Here is a 13,577-nt window from a genome sequence, read left to right on the forward strand (position 1 = left end):
GTGGGTAACGTTTGCTGTTTGGGGTGGGGAGGAATAATAGCCAACTGGGAATACAGAGGCAGTAAGTTTCATGCAATATTGATTTCTCCCTATCAAAAGAAAGCCAAGCAGTGTTTGCTCTTCTTGGTGAAAGACTTACATATTGTACATGTTTGCTTCTTGAGATAAAAAGAATTCTTTTTTTTTTTTGGGAGATAGGTACTTCTTTTATTTTCAAAGACTAGCAGATGAGACGTATTACATCTCTAAATACCACTTTGAAATCCCTTGGAAATCAGAACGCTCTTCAGAAACAACATAAAAGAGCCGCTAAAAGGGATTTTTAGTGGAATAAATTAGAGATGTATCGATTTACTTCCAAAGTCACGTGCTGCAATCACCTGACTTCTCCCAGACCACAGAGAACCGCTCGGGTTTTGTTTATTCAGATGGAGAGAGCAGAGGCACCAAAAGGCATGGATTATAAGGAAAAATCATCAGCAGAGGCCTTTGATGTCTAAATGAGGCATGTGCAATCCAGACCCCTCTCTTTACCTCACAACCGCCTCTTCACACACATCCACGCACACATTAGCCCAGACAGCATGCACACAAACGTGCACACACATGCACGCAAACAGTAACAGATATTATTCTTAACTTGCAAACAAAGACCCAAACCAGATATGCAAAGTGGAAGAGCATTTCCAGAACTTTCTCTCATTCCTTTAATAGCCAGTCATGTGCTTTAAATTAGAAGCCGAACTGATCAAGCCTCGCAGATAATGCAGAAAAAGGGGGCAGATCCTGCATCTGTTTTCACTAGTGCAAGCAGAGGATGTTGTTACTTACAAGCAATTTTTCACACTGAAATCAATCATTTCCACTGACAGCAACTTTTGGAACTTTGACTCCTGACAAAAATGCTTGCTAGGAGGAGAAATCTGATTGTGGGAGTCGATCATTTGTCACGAGCTTAATACATGTAATCTATAACCCTGACCAAGAAGGACAAGTAAAAAAGAATAAAGAACGATGAGGGAGAGATGAATGACAAGAAAAGCCAAAAACAGATTAAATATGGAAATGAAGGGCACTGAGCCTTTTCTCTCTTGATCAGTGGAATACCAGCAAATTTTGCTAAATAAAATTAGTACAATAACAACCTAATAGCATTTTGTGCTTGGAAAAGTTTGCTAAAGTACACCAAGTGACTCAATCGACATGTGAAAAATCACAGAGAACTCTGAGCATCGTTTTCCACCTTGATTTTAATGTCTGAGGAGATTATTCTGTTGGAATTGTGATGATGAGTAGTTTGGAAGTACATCCTGTTAACTACTCCCACTGACATTAAGAGGATTACGTAGGTAGCGTCAGACAGAGGCAACTCCTTCCGTTAAGTTGAGTCTTTCCTATCCCTTCCAAATCTCTGCTGCCGCTACGTCGAGCCTGTAATTTGCCTAAAACTGAAGGCATCCGGTGGAGACGCGGCGATATGTGGAGACAGACAGATAAATCAAAAGGCTGAGAGACAGCGAGAGGGAGGGAGAGTATTTGTCTAGAGAACATGGAGAGGGTGGATCATTTGTCTGGCAGATGCATGTTGATACCGTGATGCTGCTTTGGTGGTGATGGTGTTGGTGTATGTGGGGGGGGTGGGGGGGGGGGGGGGGCGTTGTGGAGCAGCACCTGGTGGCTGCAAACCTTGTGGGAGGACATGCGGGAAGACGTTTAAGAGCTGAGGGAAGGAGCAGGCGGAGAGGAAAGTGAAATGTTCTTGTGAGTGTGGGATGACCTCAGTGTGGGGAAAAACTGCGCCCACATTTCCAACAAGCGCTCCCAGCTGCAGCTATAAAGCACAGAAACAGCTCGGAGCAACAACCCAAATCAATTCTTATTGACTGTACCGTGTTCTGTGCAGAGGGGATGCAACTATAACCATTAAGACATTACTTTAACTATTTTCCTGTTTTTCTTCTTCTTGTTTCATCCTTTCAAGCCAGCAGGTTAACCATCTTCTGAGGCACAGAGGTAATTGGGCTGTGTCGTAGCCCCACTTTATCACTGTCTCTCTCTTGACATGTATGTTTACCACAACTATAATCTTCAAAAAGCCTGTTAACATAAGTAGCTCAGCTTTCATAAACCATAAAGTCAGCTCTGACTGATCCTCGGCACCATCCTGTTTACCACGCTGAGGAGCATAAGCAGCGCTCTGATCATATCTGCTGCTTGCTAGCAAAGGCTTTCTTTCTGCACACATCTCTGTGATTCATTTCCAAACATGTTGCATTAATATTTAGTGCTCAGGAGACAGGTGACGGAAGGTGACATCGCCTTGAACGTGTAGCTTACAAGACAACACTGCGTATGTGTAACTTTTTCCGCTGAGAGAGCGAGAGAGAGAAAAAAAGAAAAATCAAAGGTTGGTGTTGAAGACAACTGCGAGCGCCTGGAGTACAAAGTGTTTTAATGCTCTCTCCCCATCATAAAATACAGCACTGTGGGTATCTGCCTAAAGAGGGAGAACAGTCGCTTAGCCTGGTGTCGGATATACAGTGAAACAGATCTCTCAGTTGAACACCAGGCTTTTTAAAATCATGCAGGAAAGACCCAACGTCCGTCAAACACATTGAGAGGTTCCAGGTCACGCCCTGGTGTTTTGGCTTTAATGGGAGCAGCGTGTAGAGAGCGCGCGGGTGTCTGGAGGGGTGGAGTAATTCGATTACCACGGTTAATTCTCTGTTTTTTTTTCCCTCTACTGGTGTCCTGAAACACTCCAGGTCGAACTCTAGCCCGAGAGAACCAATGCGATCACCAGAGGCGACGGCAGGATGAGACACAGGAAGAAGTCTGGTCTCCAAACATCTGGCAGGGCAAGGCTTCCATGACTTGCTCAACCTCGGGATGAAAAAAAAAAAGACCCTCAGATCTGCAGGGATCAAAGTGTGCCCTGGGTGCATGAGCCACTGTGGCCTCCCTCAACATATTCAAATGGGGTTTCCTGAAAGACGTCAGAGCCACAAGCAGGAACATAAATGAAGCAGGAAAAGAGGCAATGATGAATACCTGAAAATCTCTCCACATATAATATCTAAGGAATTAGTCCAGGCTATTTTTTCTGTTGAAAATTTCAACATAATTGAACTGTCAGATCTAGAAAACTTACAACTTACCTACTTAAAAAAAGCATTAGAGTTTGATGTGCTGCAGGAAAAGAGACTAAAAGACTAACCTTCATTTACCCCCAGGATAAATCTCAGAGGTTGCAAGATCACTGCAAAAATCCCCTTGTTGCATCAACATGAACCCTAAAAGTCTTTTTTGACCAAAGTCTTTTGTACAATGTTTCACAGTGATCCAAAATCAAATGTAATTTTTCTTCAGTGCACATGAGCGACCTGCTTTTTTAAAATTATTTACAAATAAAGAGGAACATTTCCAGAAACATTACTTTTGCATTTTAATTTCTTAAGGATGGACATTTTATGCATAGCAATCAAAGGATGCTTAAACAATTGCAGAAGCATTTCTTCTGCATTTGCTTGTAGTGGCTTTATTCTCCTTTCACCTCGCACCGCCCAAAAATGTCCTTCAAACTACTTAATCTAGGAAAGAAAGCAATTTGACACAAGCCATCTTTACAGGTATACCCACGAAGCCTTACTGTGGGCATGCTTTATTATTGATGCAATGATGCTATGAATTCATTGTTTTACATTTGAACAAATTCTTGGGCTTTAAACTGTAAAGAAAAACAAAAAAACAGAAAATCATTCAGCTATTATTTTAAACTTACATGTGGACCGACTGGAGGAAAAAAGCAAAGCAAAGCACCAGTTTAGGCAAAATACCCTCACATTCACCGCCATGTTTCCTCTCAATAATCACTTTGACATTATAAATTCATCAAACACTGCCTCCCTTCAGCGGCAGTGATGCCTGGGAGCGGGGGTCACCTGTATGCAGCATTACCGAATTAGCCGCTATCTAACCCAGACCTGCTGTGGCGTGCTGACACTAATCCCGGGCCTGCTGGAGAGCCCTGTCTGTGTTACATTATCATGTCTAATCCCCATAATCTCTCAGCCGCAACGCTAAACACTATTCCACCTCGGTCTCTTACCTCATACCCCTTTAATAACATTAATGAAGGGCCGGGCCCCATTACCAAGGCTACCCTAGCGGTGGGCTGGGTGACGGCCGTAATCAGAGGCCCCCTGCACAGCCACCCACTCAGCCTTCCAGGCAGCAGGAATTAATGTAATTCGTCGCCTGGGGCAAAAAGCAAACCAAACATATGTTCAACAAATCAGGGTTTGTGTATTTTCGTGTCACCGTTACTGTGCAGGTCTATTAGAGTCACTGATGAGATCCTTAGTGAAGGGCCCGCCATGCAGGAGAACGAAAGCTTTGAAGTGCTCGTGCCACTTCGAAACTCCCCCCCCTCCACTTGCCTTGAGACGTTTATGATGAGCTGACCTGAGTTATTAAAATACCACAGAAATGATCGCCCATAATGCCGCTCTTTTTTGCTGTCAACAAAGAATGGCAGCAGGGGATTGGCTGGGATGAAAGGTTGAAAGGGGTCTCGTATTAAAAATGGCACTTTATCCATTAAAGCGGGATTTCTGCTGTCTCTTTGTGTAATTACCTGCACCCGCCAGCTCTGTGCTCGGGCTTACCTTGTTTACACTGCGTGTCTCGCAGCCTTGCCGTCTCCCTGCACGGCGTCGTTACACTGTCTTCTGCTCTGCCTTTGTCTCTCTTGATGTCTTTCACTTGTCTGTCTTGGCTGTCAGGGCCAACCTTGAAAGAGGAGGCGTAAACACACCCAGAAGAGCAATGTCAATGAAAGCACTGAATGAATATATACAAGTTAAAGCATGCCCTGTAATGCGTTTTTTTTTTTTTTTTTTTCAATTTAGTCATGTAGATGTTGTATTCATTTATTTACAATTTACAATTTGGCACTCATATAACTCAAACCCATTAATGTGCTTTGCAATGTTAATCAAATGCTAATGCAATTGCATATCCCCCCCCTTTACTAGCCCTACCTCCTAGCAAACAGCACCACACTGACTTAATTGTGAGAGTATGAAAAACAGCACATACAGACTTCCTCTCATATTTAATTTTATCTTTGAATAAAAGAGCTATAGGAAAGTATTAATCTGCTTAACATTTCTAAGTACATCCTCCAAAGGATTTTGCTTTTTTAATCTTACATATGCTCAGCAGAGTTACTGGCAAAAACTGTACATTTTCCTCATTTCATCCTTTCAACATCAAATGGTGAGCAGCAAAAATTGGATCAGACTTCAAAGACTGTGATGTGCTCCAAGTCACGGAGTGGCTCTTCTATTTCACATATTGAATCCGAGCAGGATATCAAAGTGCTACCAAAGAACCTCAGGTCTTTACTAAAAAAGGGGTCTAACATCTGTAGAAAGAAGAGCGCAAAGACAAATCACCTCAGGGAAGAGCGAGCATTTATTCTCAGCCGTGAATTTCCAGCCTTTTGATTCTCTCGTTCCTGTACCACCCTGTCTTCTTCTCCGCTGAGATGGAGGTTGGAGCAAGAGAACTCTTTTGTCTCAAGGACTCAAAAAATTCCCAAAGAATAATCTGGGTTAAAGCTGCTTTGTAGAGGAGCAGCATTGTTTTATTTTATTTTATTTTTTACATACACAGCTAGTAAGGCATAAGGAAAATGCTCATTGATATTCTGCTACTTACATCTTTTTTATGGGTGTAATCTCCGTCTGCCTCTTTGTTGTCCGGGCTGTACCTGTGAAATTAAGACGCACTTTTAACTAAAACGAACGAAAATGATCACTGCAAAATAAAGCATATTGCATCAGCTTATTACAAAGAAATCCAGAGCTGAGGATGATTTTTATTTGTCTTTTTTGCTCCTAAAACATCTCCACTTTATGATTATGTAATTTGCGGAGCAAAAAAGCGCCGATGTGTTTCTGCGCCCGTTCGCTCATGTTGCATTATTTAAAAAGCAAACACCAACGAGACAACATCTGCACGCACAATGCCGCGAGCCAGTGGCAGTCATGCTTCGGGTCTAGAAAAACAAAAATCTCATCCAGTTTGGAACTGGCAATGCAACCGGAGGCTCTGCTGTTTGGATGCAAACACAGAATTCATGCATGGCAGACAGGAGGGGTATCAAAAGGGAAAAGAACAGCATGTAGGTGAGAACACAAATCTTACCGCAGGAAAATGGGCCAGATCATGTCAAAATAAATATATATGGAGATATTCCAACACTGATTAAACAGAATTGTTAAGTGGAGGTTTGAAGTTTTTTCCCACCAAGGAATATGATTGTAAACATGGAGAGAAAAATCCCCAGATGAGGCTCTGCTCGGTTTGAGTATACAACAAGCATAACATTTTCAGATGTGTAAATCTAGTATTTTGGAGTTTTGGAGTCGGGAGAGAAATGCGCAACCTTGACCAAAATGTCGCAGAAGATTTAAACAAGATATGCAATGCATCTCTAATTTTACGTCTTTCTTTCTAAGAGCTATTGTGAAAGGTCTGAAATCATTCGGGGATACTTAAAACAATTTTTAGGATGCTTAGAGACTTTTTTAATGACAAAAAAAAGGTAAAAGCTGCCATCAACACCTCGTGTGCCGCTATTCATTCAGTGGCTGCTCTCCCGCTTAGCAAATACTTTCTTAATGTCTGGCCTGCCCATATGCTGAATAAACACAAGCTCGTACATCTGGACACCAGTGCAGCACCCAGCCCCGCTTGTGGTCAGACAAGTGTGCTATCTTGGTGGAAAGTTATTTATTACGTTTATAAAACTGAAAGAGGTGGTGCACAGGGAGGAGCTTTCTCCTTTGGGTGAAACAGCAGTTCATTATGGGGCAAAAGCAGCTCATCCAGCAAAGGCTGAAGATGAATGGCAAGCATGGGAGGCCTCTTGCTCAGTCAGCCATGGCTACTGGTGGACTATTGTCTGTGCAATGAGGAGCAAATGAAATTACAAAAGAAATCAAAGTACAGGAAAAATGAGACCAATGAGAACAGATGCTGAAGGACAACAAATGTCAAAGCTCACCCTAAATGCTCCTCTTTGGTGGTCTTTTCTCCAGCCTCAGGGTGACATCTGTGCTCCTGGGGTCCACAGTCCCGACGCACCCGATGGCCCCTGTAAGCTGCACAGGATATGAATGCCAGACACGCTGTCAAATGGTCAAATGCCTCACCCCTGTCCTCATATACATGTTGCATGCTCACACAATTACACACAAAGTGTATTTATTATATATTAATCAGGAGCACCAAACAGTTTTGTATTAAGAAACTCTGGATTCACCCACGAGGAAGTGAGATGTGTTTAGCATGCATATATGGTCTGTGGCGCTGCAGTGAGGAAACTTTGTGCGATTATTGAGACACACTGAGCTCAGACGGATGGTAAAAGGAGCCTGCTGACTTACTCCGTCGACGGGCTTTGTGTTTTTCTGGTAAAATTATATGCACAGGAAAAGAAGGCTCAAGTACATTGTTGAGCAATGGTTCTATTTTGCATGGTCTAATCTGATCGATGGTGAGCATGTCCCCCAGGCCCCGCTGAGATCTGAGAAGCCACCAGGCTCATACATTTGAAAGGCATCTGTTTATTTTCAGAATGCAAATGCAGCCCACCTCAAAGGCTATAAGCTGCAGAGAACACACAAAGTGAATGTGCTGGAGTGCTCCGCCGGGGGGCTGAGGCCCCACTTATGTCAGGTTCAGGTTCTCCCCCCACCCCGCCTTCCATCCCCTTCCCGAACCCCGGCGGCCACACACAAACACGCTTCTCTAAAAAGAAAGACAGCGGCGACAGAGAGGCTTTCCCAACACCAAAACCATGTTTACCCATTCTGCAGCTTTATTTACAAGGGTTTAATGGAGGACATTTACACAAGGTGTGCAGGCGACTGAGATGCTCCATGTGCCAGATGAGGGCAGCCCTTAGGAGAGCCAGGGGAAACAATGCCAGATCTCCTCCCTCCTGCCCTCCTCTCTCCTGCCCCTTTTGGCACCCTCCCTTGTCCTCCAGTGAGAGCCTCCGAGGAGGGGGAGGGGGGCTGGGAAGGTTAATGTGCCCACTTTGATCTTCGTCAAGGCACACTGAGTAAGAATTAATTTACATTTCAGATGAAAAGGTTGACAGTATAAAAAGGCATCTTGTTTCTGGTATGTGAGAGCTGTGTAATAGGCCAGGAATTTGAGAGAGGAAGTCGTGAGGAAACAGAAGGGATAAGCCCCTCTCTTGCCTTTACTGGGAAAGAGATGAAAGAAAAAAAAGGATCTCAGTATGCACTGTTCTTCTGAAACATGGGGACCAAATGCTGCCCAAACTTTCAAAAGCTTTTCTGTATGCATTATTAATTAATTATTACTATTTCGTAGGCCACTCATGGAGATCAAAAAGGTGTTTCACAAAGATGTAAGGTTTCCAGGCCTTTATCCCGTTTCCTTTTGAAAATGTATGAAAACAGTGGCGCGAATTTCCACCGGACATGGGGCCGCGTGAGAAATTCCAGATGTCTCCACTTGAATATTTGAACTTGAAAATTTAAACATTTCTTTACCTGATTGTATGCGGACAGCTGCCTCTTCCCGCTCTTTTTTGATTTGCTTGAGGTTCTGCCGAGCAACATAGCCCCTCCAGGCTAAGGGGAAAAGAAAGAGACAGTGTGTGTATGCGTGTGTGTGTGCGAGAGATTGCTGACCTACCTCTGTGAAACAAAATAGACTGCGCATACTACACAAGATCCCACTTCAAAACACTGCTAAACCAGGTGGCAGAGGGATGGATCCCTTTGAACTCTCTGAGGTCTTATTGTCTGCTCTGAAGCATTGCTCTTAACCCTCATAGGTCAAGCTGTGGTTATCAAACTATCTCTTTTATGAAGACTCACAGGCACATAATAGGCTAGATGTCATTAAGAAACCACCTCACATCAAATTTGCACCTGTTTCATCACGACCGATAAAAGAATATATCACAACTCATCTTTCTTTTCATATTTTTGACTTAAGTTTGAATAATCGCTCTTCCTGTTTACTGTTTAATCAAAACCAGCGTACCTGACTGGATGATTGTGGCCCCACGGCTTCTCTTCTCCTTCTCTTTTCGATAACGCCGGGCCCCGAGCCAGCCTTTAGTGTAAGCTTGCATCACCACCACCCGAGCTATTACTTCCCGCAGCAGCAGGTTCAGTTGTTCCACATGGTAGTATTTCAGAAAAACCTGACAGGACATTTTGCTCTGCTTAGGACATCCAAAGCTTGATTATGTCTATTTCTTTTATGTCTTTACAAACTTTAATGTCTTTTACAAATACAAATAACTTCAATATTAAACTTTTTGTTTTAAAAATAACCCCACCTTTGTCTTTCCCAGCACCCAGTCTTTTAATTTGGCCCTCTCCAGTATGGCAACAGCGTTTTCTTTGCTAGTTTCAGGCATCTCGTGAGCCCGAAATGCAAGATAGTAATATCTGGAAGAGGAGATAATGAAGAGAAAAAGGACACCTTTGAACAAATGTAGTTACTCAAGCAGAGATATTGTGTTTTGCTATTATTTAAAAAAAAATCTGGGAGTATTTGGAGCTGATAAATATAAAAACTAAGCATTATCTTTGCACAGGAAGTCGTTACTTTGTTACATAGTTTTTACGTCCTCAAAAAGCATAACACAATAAAATCAAGGTTGGATAAAACACTAAGTTAAGTGAAAAACTGTGCAGAAAACCCAAAATACAGTGTCCCGATATGAGAACACAGGGTGTCAAGAGGCTAACGAATTGCTGAAGGTGTTTTTATTACAAGCTGCATTCACAGATTCACTGACACACAACTGACAGAGCTTTATTCGACGTCTTTAAGCAGTACAAATGCATGCACACAAATGCATGTAGCAGGCAGTCAGATGGATGCAGAGAAGACTATGTGCAAACTAGAAGACCCGGAATCAAACTATGAACTTGTGGACAACCTGCTTTACCTCCTGAGACACTGACATGCCAATAATAGAACAATATAAACAGATTTAAAGAATTTTAAAAAGCTACTTTCAACTGCTTTCTTAGTGACAAGGGATCACATATTTGATTTGGCAACTTTTTTAACACATTTTTAACGTATGTCATTCCTATAAAAGATTGTTCTGCCACTTATTCATTTATTTTTTGATTAGGCAGTCTAAAAGTTTCAAGTTAGGTATCTAAAAATGTTGACTTACAGCTTCAAACTTCAAACTTCTGATTTTTTAAGTGAAATAAGCCTCCATACCCTCCTAATGCAAGCTCAAAGGGATCTTTGTGTTCTCCTGGGATTGAACCAGGAATCTTTCACTTATTAGGAAAATATATAAACCACTAAATTATAGAGAATAAATCAAGCATGTGTCTGAAACTGGAGCCATCTGATATACAAATCTTGAAATGTTGAATATTTGACAAGATATTGATAATTTAGCTAACTTAGTTTTGGTAGACTAGGGGATGACGTAGTGCCTACTTACTTAACTGTCTTCAAGAAATGACATTATCAATATCAACATCTTGTTGCACATTGCTACTAGAAGTACTGTTAAGAGAACCACAGTTAAAAACTTCCTGCTGCTCAGAAATCTGAGTCAAACATGACTCTTTAACAGAAACCAGCGCTGGATCCCTTTTCAATGCATCATCGTCTCCTATTTCAGTGGCCACAGAAGATCCTCATTAGCGCAGGCCTATCAGTGTGCATCACCCACGCCGCTGTTTATTGCTCACATTGTCTGGATCCATCCACTGATCCTGCTGTTTATAAAATACCAGCATAGGACAGAGTGGTTCTAACTGTTTGCTCAGGGACATCAAGGCTCCAGAAATACTCGTTCATCTTTCGTGTTCTGGCAGTGGTCAAAAAGAAGAACAACAACAAGAAGAAAAACTTCTTTGAACTCCCCTCCCCGCCTCAGTCTACAGCCTTTCATTCTAATTCCTGTTGATACCTGTTATTTCTTTGATGGTAAATACAAAGCACTGCAACATCAGACGAGCCTTTGATATGGGAGCACAAATTTAAATCAGTTTTCACTAAAGGTGCAGTTTAGCCATTCAGGTCTGTCTGTATGACTTCTGCCTGGCTCAGGTAGGATGATATGGATTCAATAGCAAGGTTAAAATATATTTACACACTCTCCTTCTCACACAGGCACACTTCAGGCACAGGAGACAACAGGGACGTCATCGTGCCGGGGGTTGTGTGCGATCTTCCAGTAATCGGCCTTCAATACTGGGAGCAAAAGTAGGACATGCAGGGAAACACCATGTGGTCATTCAAAGTTTCAGCTCGCCAAAATTAGGCCCACATTTTTAAAGCTTCCCCCGAAGCAACGACACTAACCAGTCATCTCAAAGTTCTTCTTTCCACAATTCTAAGTTAATTAAATTTTATATAATCTTAAAGTCTCCACATTAGAGGTGGCTGGAATACTTTTCAAAGGAACACTGATCAAACATAAGCTTTCTGGCATTTTCGCACAGCCTCATCTAAATGTGTGGATTTTTTTCCCCTTAAAATTTAGGTGTACGCTTTTAAATTGGAGGAAGCGTGTAGTGCTTAGTAACAGTTAAACGGATCCTGTCCCATATTTTTAAAAACCCAAAACAACACCCTTACGTAAAGCCCCCCGTTAATGATGAGACTTGTTTTAATTGTGCTCTAATGTAATACCGATGGGACAAGGAGACTATGTTTGAGCTTTTTCAGGTCACCGAGTATAAGAACAAACTCTTTATGAATAGTAAAAGGAAATCTATTAAAATGCATCACCCCTTATAATCACAGTTCCTCCTTGTTTGAATTTAATCCATATCTTCCAGACTGGAGTATCCACCCAGTTAAAAGAGCTGCAGGATTTAGTCTTGCACTATCACTAATGACTGCCAATTAGTCAGCCTCTTGCTCTGCTCAACATGTACCCCTATCTAATTAAAGAACCCGTGTTTTTGTGTGATGTAGAGCACGGCTCACTTGTTCTACGCCATCTCTGGGGTTGTGTCAGTGTGCGTGCGTGCTGCAGAGTGGAGGCGCCGCCTGTCTCGACGCCACTCTTACCTGTTGACAAAGTCTTCAAACAGGATGCGGTGGGAGTAGCCTTGGCGGCGGATGTTCACCGTCTCCAGGATCCCAGTGTAACGCAGCTGCACCATCACCCGCTCCTTGCAGAAGCAGAGTGCCTGCCTGTCGTCATTAGGTTTGATGCAGCGCACAAAGTGTGGCTGGCCCACGACCATCTTAGACAGCAGGTCCATCAGGGAGTACTGCACAAACACAACAATGAGGGCAGAAGCAAGAGAAGACACGAGAGAGCAGTTATATCGTTTCATATTATCAGGGTTCAAAGGTCAGATCAGATCTGCACTGGAAGAAGCATTCAAACTTTTTCCAGACAGTCTCATAACAAGCTCGATGGTACCCACGAGAATGAATCAGTATGAATCAATAAACAAATCTATCCCAACAGGACACAACAGTGTTTTCAATTCTAAAGTAAAAGACATCATGAATTATTTAGGGATTTGAAAAAAAAGCAACACTGTGTAATTCTATTTGCAGAATTGTTGGTATCAGTTATGGTAATGTTAAAAAAAAATGCAATGTAATAACAAAACGAATTAAAGTGTGCAAGTAGATTCTCATTCATCCAGGTCCTGGCAGTCTTCAGCACTTAAAAACAAGGTATGTGACCTGCTTTGGGATTAAATATAGGGTTTTGTCCATCAGTTGTTTTAGAAGTGACGTCTTCAAAAACCAAAAAAGTCCACTTGCTTTCTTTTTAAGCACTAATTAAAGATGTATTTACTGAGATGTATTTACATTTTATGAAATGAAAGGTGTGTTACAGGTTCATAGTCTATGAGTATGCTAAGGTCCTCTCACTTGGATCCAATTGACCAAAGCAGAGCACATTTCATCATCAGGCCATGAGCATGACATCCCTGCAGACGTTCAAGTACCTGCCAATTCTGTGTTAACTTGTTCAACTTCACACTCGTCCTACAAGGCAATATAACAGAAATGACTACTCATCCATGGTGTCTGCAACTATTTGTGTCCACAAGTGAGTACAACCCCTACTTTATAAAGCTGCAGTGGACTTGTTGGCAGACAGTTACTGATTTACACAGAACAAATTCATTAAATTCAATTTTGCTGTCCACCAGCCATCTTCAGCAAACATTCCCCAGCTAGTCCCCAGAGCAAGCTGAGGACATCTTTTAATGCTTTTCATCAGAGGTAAATTGACAAAGAACACATGAATACCCATAATTCATTTAATGTAAATATTATATCAGTAATAACTGAAGGATCCATTGATATCACAGACTTTGCTGGTTTGATCAGTTACAACATCATATTAATAACAAGTTAATCCACTCATCAGTGGAAGGCTTTTAGTTGTTTTCAGACAATCAGTGCTCCTGCTTTACGTCATTGAATCTTGCTGTTTGGAGTTATTGATACAGCATAAATTAATCATATTTGTATGAGCTTCAAATTAGTCTGCAGCTTCA

At 42.0% G+C, this 13,577-nt stretch overlaps 1 protein-coding gene across 1 annotated transcript in view; it reads right to left on the minus strand.

Annotated features, from left to right (window-relative positions):
* myo3b (myosin IIIB) overlaps nt 1-13,577 on the minus strand; it is a 64,552-nt gene that overhangs the window by 14,395 nt on the left and 36,580 nt on the right. The window contains exons 27-33 of the mRNA XM_026144901.2: nt 12,118-12,323; nt 9,398-9,509; nt 9,097-9,259; nt 8,598-8,678; nt 7,076-7,172; nt 5,725-5,776; nt 4,668-4,791 (exon numbers count right to left, since the gene is read on the minus strand). Of these exons, the coding sequence (XP_026000686.2) occupies nt 4,668-4,791; nt 5,725-5,776; nt 7,076-7,172; nt 8,598-8,678; nt 9,097-9,259; nt 9,398-9,509; nt 12,118-12,323 (835 nt within the window). The remainder of the gene's footprint in view (nt 1-4,667; nt 4,792-5,724; nt 5,777-7,075; nt 7,173-8,597; nt 8,679-9,096; nt 9,260-9,397; nt 9,510-12,117; nt 12,324-13,577) is intronic.

Source organism: Astatotilapia calliptera, chromosome 16 (genome assembly GCF_964374335.1).
Source record: "Astatotilapia calliptera chromosome 16, fAstCal68.1, whole genome shotgun sequence".
Taxonomy (NCBI): domain Eukaryota; kingdom Metazoa; phylum Chordata; class Actinopteri; order Cichliformes; family Cichlidae; genus Astatotilapia; species Astatotilapia calliptera.